This window comes from Alligator sinensis, unplaced genomic scaffold (assembly GCF_000455745.1).
Source record: "Alligator sinensis unplaced genomic scaffold, ASM45574v1 scaffold476_1, whole genome shotgun sequence".
NCBI classification, from domain to species: Eukaryota; Metazoa; Chordata; order Crocodylia; family Alligatoridae; genus Alligator; species Alligator sinensis.
In genome coordinates this window covers 1,283,219-1,289,218 of record NW_005842444.1, presented here as the reverse complement: position 1 = coordinate 1,289,218, position 6,000 = coordinate 1,283,219, and the positions used below count along the sequence as shown (strand labels likewise).

Sequence of the window (6,000 nt, the reverse complement as noted above, 5' to 3'; positions counted from 1 at the left end):
GTGGGGGGGGGGGGGGGGGGGGGGGGGGGGGGTTGTTTGCTTGTTTTTACAAAAAACAGATGCCGGCACAGGTTATACTGTCATGTTTACTGTCTACATAGAACATAAAAGGAAAGCCATGAAAACTTGTGGTTAGGAACTGGTTTTGCTTCAGACTTCATAACTGGATATAAGTTTTAAAAGATCCTGTGACACTGAAGAATGAAAGGTAACAAATACATTTTGTTGCACTCCTCGTTTTAATAAGCTTGACTGAATTTTGACCCTACCAAATACAACAATTCTCCTTTAACTTCATCATTGTTTATATCGTTATAAAAAACAAGATTAATTTCATGAGTGACAAAGATTTTAGCAGCTCAAGCGTATAAATACTACTCTTAATCCAGCTGACAAACTGCACCTGGAAATGCCATATCACTTATTTTTCATTTTAAAAAAATGTTTTTTGAAGGAACCAGAAAGTTATTTTAGACTCTTTTACTAAACATTTCCCCTAAATATCACCTAACTTCATTGTCAAAATTAGCGAATATAAAAATAACAGTTTTGTGAATAAAAACTGAAAATATGACCAGCCATCATTCAATATACATTATGAATGTTATATTCCATATTTTTCAACTTTACAAGGCACTGTGATAAAATATAAAGACTGAGTAAACATGGACTTTAGTTAAATAGTAAGACCCTCTCATTTATCTTTTCAGCACAAGACCAAAATTATTTTTCTACATAAAGCTCCAAGATTTAAGTAGAAGAAATTACATAGGGATACCAAGTATGTTCTAAGAAAAAGATGAAAAATAAAATTATCACAACAAACAAAGGATGCAGTGCAACAAAAGGTCACACACAGGGAATGACAGAGATGTCCATCGCTGTTTACTTGTCAGCTGTTGGAGAATGAAGCAAAGAGGAAACAAATGAGTTAACATAATTCAACAAAAATGAAAAGGAAGGAAGGGAAAGAAGGAAGGAGGTGCTAGACTCCATTTTAAAGCCATGTCTTCATAATCAGGGTTAGATAAAACTACACAGCAGATCCAATTTCCAAAAGAACTGATCAAACTGTTATGATTACAGTTGCAATTATGAAAAGAAGTTGATAGGAGCAGCCAGGTATGCTTTATAAACTTACAATTTCTTATCTTACCTTACATATAAGGAAATAGGCACTACCGTATTGAGTATGATAATGTATGACCAAAACGTTAGAAATCCTGAAAAAACAGAACTGTTCACCACTTCTTTCCAATAAAGGTAAATTCTGAAACGGGCCCCAACCTGATGTTCCCAAATTGAATTTCCTATTGCCAGAATGATTCCCATACATACCAGAAACCCAAAGATCTGAAATGAGAATAGCAAAAACAGTTATGCTTTTCAAAATACCTATTATTTCCCCATCATATGGATCTGTAGAAAAGATTAAAACAACCCCTACATTTATATTTCATCTTCACATAAATACTTGTATTGCCTAGTCAAAGCAAATCAGTACTTAAGATCCAAAACAGAACTATTCAAAATAAAAGAGTACTTTCACCTCTAATGGCCTAGGGAAAAAAAAATCAGTTTCCTTTCAGCTAGAGTCCATATTCCCCAGGGCTCCTTCATGGGTTTACAGCAGACAGTCAGGCCTACACAGAAGTGTATTTGCAAGATGAGATGCAAGGAGCCTCTTTCCCCAACTTTTCTGTGGTATGTATTTAGGAAATATTGCAGTTACTGAATCCTAGATTCTGAGGGGAGACCATGTCCCAAGTTCCCTTTGCACTGGTCCATAGGCAGAGCAGAAAAGGTGGGAGAGGGAGGGAGGAGGATAAAGATCCATCACATAAAATAGTTATAACCATACACATACTACCATAATTCTGCTGGGTGATATTTTCTGCCTCCCTCAGGTGATTCAGTTCTATTCTACCACATCCCATGTGCTGTCACCTAAAGGTTGAGTCCAGTCTTGAGTAATGACTTCCAGAGTTGGTGCAACATCAGCATAATCCCATATTATGAATAAATTCTAAATATACGCTATTATAAGAGTTGCTCGGAAGGTATTTTTTATTATTGTGGAACGTACAATTACTAGAATCATTCTTCGAAAAGTTTAGTTTAAGTTGTATTGTTTTAAGTCACGGATAAAAGATTAATTTTAATTGTATGAGGGTACAGAACAAAAGTAGGCAAAATATGGCCTGTGGGCCAGATCCAGCTTGCTGAGGGATTTTGTCCAGCCTGCATCAGGCAGGCCCCTCAGTCCCGCCGAGCCCAGGGGCAAGAGGCATCCCAGGCCATGGCACATGCAGCCAGTCCCACAGCCCCTAGGCACACAGCAGGGCAGTGTGGCTCATCTGTGGTCCCTGCACCCTGGCCCATCCACCCCACACCCAATTCTAGGGGTGGGACAGCCCCATCTCGCATAGGGAGTTTTGGTGAGTTGTTGCACAGAGAGCCAGGAGGGGAGTGCTGACCCAGTCAACGACAGCTCAGCAAAACTCCCTATGTAGCTCATGGGCTAAAGTAATTTCCCACCCCTGGTATAGAAGATCTGTGCATAACTTGAAAATGCAAGTAGCAATGCATGCACATGGAAAAGGTTTCACTATTTCTCTCATGAAAACTTCTCTAAACACCCAAAAACCGACTTTTGGATTACTCAGAGAAAAAGTTTATGCAACTCTGCAAGTTTTCCCATGATCAAAAGCACAACACTTTAAAGTCAGCATTTTAAAGTCAGCCTATAATAAAACAACAGTGTTTATTTTACCAAGAAATCATAAGGAATTTGGATGCATTATATCTTCAGCTTTAATTCTAGAGAAGCCAAGTTTAACATAAAAATAATATACCCAGACTGGTACAATTCTGGAGTGGAAAGCTTCTACACCTAAACTTTCAATACATGGTGGAAACATGCCATAAAAAGGAAAATTAACAGGAAGAACACAATCCTGCTCCCATTGAAGCTGGGAAACAAGAATGTTGAGCAGAAACAAGAAAGCAACTATAAAAGTTTCTCTGCCTTTATTCTTCAACTCATCATACTGGTGGCCTCATGCACAAATCCTGCCCTAGAGAAAAACAGATTGCTACTGTTTTCAAGTACTCTCATAACATGGCAGTGCTTAACAACAAACTGATTTTCAAGTTGTATGCATATGTCCCTCAACATAATGTATATAACTGTTCTGAAGTGTCTACATATTAATATTGTACATGTTTCAGAAATAGATACAAGTCCAAAATAAGTTAAATGAAATTTAGCAATACATATTAATATCTAATGATTTTTTCCTGATCTGACTATAACAACTTACCCATAAAACTAAAGTATTCATCAGTCGGTCAATGCTTGTTCTTTTAAATTTAGTTCTACCACTGTTCTGCATTAATTTAGTGTCAGGGCCTATAAAACACAAAATGGTAACTGATCATTATTTTTTAATTATTGCATGATATATTATTTACAAGAAGTATTCATATATATTGAAGCTATATTTATATATTCATATATATTGAAGTATATATATATTTCCTAACACATAGTAAAGTAAAATGTGAAAAATTGAGATATGTTCCAACTTGTAAGTGGTCTATAAATATTCCTGAGCTTTCACAGCAGAGTTTGAAAATTCTTTAGTGACTGTCCAATGGAAATGATGGTTGGGCAACTGAACTCAACATTGAATTTAAATTCATATTACTCCAATGATCTTTCATCCCAGCTCCAGGTATTATCTGAAAACTACCTACAAATGTAGGAGCCAGGAGTTCTGTGGACTAGTCTTGTCTCTACCACAAACTTCCTATGAGATGCTGGAGTAAGACATTTCAGCTACCAGTGCTTCTGTAAAACAGGCACAATACATAGCTACCTCAACATAGCTTTCTGGGGCTTATTTAGCTGGTATCTATAGTGCACTTCCTGATGCTCAATTAGAAAGTGGCACAGAAAAGTTAATTTTTGTATCTTTAATTGCAATTAGTTTTTGCAGTCCTGTAGCATTTGCCAACAGAAAAGTAAGCACTCAGCTTCTCTGATTATGTGTGATTGCTCAAGCCTACTAACCCTCTTCTGGACTTACAACTTGGCTGTATTCCATGCATGCCCATGGAGGACATTGAGCATTTAAAGTAACGTATGCTAAAATCCACACAAATGATGAATGCTGTCAACAAGGCAAATGAGTTTGATGCTATTTGATAGGAAACCATACAATTCATGGATGCTCCTTAGAGCAAAGCCTTTTCTAAACAAAAAAATTTAACAAAGTATCTGGTCAAGGACATGTTTGTAAGAACAAAAAAGAAATTAAACATAATCAATGTATTGGCTAAATTCTTGCCACATATATATGTTTTGACACATCTGCAAGTTTCCCACGAATGTTCCAAGCACACTTTTGCAGCTAACCCATAAATAAAATTATTCAGGAGATGTGATGCATTTTCTGAGGGAGGATTTTTGGATTTTAAATGTGCATTGCTCTTAATTCATACTTACAGTGTAGGCAATATACCTTCATTCAGATCACCTGGCTATAGCTTTGCATGTCTTAATTTGATTATATTGCAGTTACCTCAAACTCAAAACAGGCTAGCATTTGTTTAGCATGTAAAAAGAACAAAAACATTTTTAAATGTTTCAGATACATAGTACAACTTGCTAGTCAATTATGGATCTATATACACGATGGAAATAAAAATTCTATGCAACTGAAAGCAGAAAAAGTTAGATATATTCATACTTTATATTCAACCTGAGGTTTCATCTATTATTCCTATTACTAAATGTTTATGTTACCACACAGAGATCCAAGTCAAAAACACTTATCCACAGTATTCAGTGAACCAAAGCCTAAGCACTAAAGAACTTATAATTTCAAGAGAAACAAAGGTTGAATAAGGAAAAAAAAATCAGAATCATACAACTGTTATACCTTTATGAACATGCATATTTAATATGCATACACACACAGACTCCCACACCTCTGTGCACACATACAGTATATCTGGTATTTTGTTTGACGCAAATATATGTCAACACAAATAAACATCACCCTTCCTTGGTTGCCCCCAGTAACCCAGCCACCATCTGTTAAGATGACACAAAAGCCCACACTCACTTTAGTCAGTATGAAATTTTATAGCTGAATCTAGACATAACCTTATTTGGCAAGTAATTTTGCAGCTGAAAACCAGTATGTTGAATCACTATCATGATACTGTGTAAACTGTTCGTAAACCAGTCACAATATCAGGATTTTCTTATTCTCACTTTATTTGCATTGTTAGGATATATATAAGTCTAATATATTTGTGAGTGACCACTGTAATTTTGCAAAAATTCTTGCTATTTTTTCCAGGCCATGTAAAGTGGTGTTATTTTTTTCATCAGACATTATGGTAAATATCAGCCCAAAAATCTACTTGCTTAAATTCATGACAATTTTACAAGCTTAACTCATTTTTCTTATATTCAGAAATGTGAATCTCTGATACCCCTTAACATTTGAGATTTGAACACAGATACATTAATACTGATTGTGCATCTGTTAATTTATCTGTTGCTGACTCCTGGTTAGAGCACAAGACAGCAGATATTTCAGTGTACCAACAACTGGGATTTCTAGTTCATAGGAAAATTCAATAATTTAAAACAAAACCAATTTTTGCAAAATTTTCTGTGAACAAGAAATCTTTAAAAAAAATATATTCAGAAATACTGAAGCTTGTGTTTCTGAAATAAAACATACTCTCTGGGACTGACTACTTTCAGCTGACCACAAGCAGCTATCAGGCCCCCCTAGTCTGCAGTTCCAAGGACTCCCTGTTACATGAACTCCCAGAAGCCAGCTGTCCAAGGGCTCCCAAACTTTCCAAAGCCTCAGGTCCATAGGTGGCGGAAGAGGGGGGCTACCAGGGCTCAGCCCTCCCAAATGCAGGGCAGCAGGTACAGCTACAGGACAGCCCAGACGCAGGCTGCTGCTACAG

General features: G+C 36.5%; 1 protein-coding gene across 1 annotated transcript in view; it reads right to left on the bottom strand.

Annotated features, from left to right (window-relative positions):
• ATP8B4 (ATPase phospholipid transporting 8B4 (putative)) overlaps window positions 1-6,000 on the bottom strand; it is a gene marked incomplete at its 3' end in the record, with an annotated part of 127,898 nt that overhangs the window by 18,697 nt on the left and 103,201 nt on the right. The window contains exons 12-13 of the mRNA XM_025212073.1: window positions 3,324-3,412; window positions 1,157-1,353 (exon numbers count right to left, since the gene is read on the bottom strand). Of these exons, the coding sequence (XP_025067858.1) occupies window positions 1,157-1,353; window positions 3,324-3,412 (286 nt within the window). The remainder of the gene's footprint in view (window positions 1-1,156; window positions 1,354-3,323; window positions 3,413-6,000) is intronic.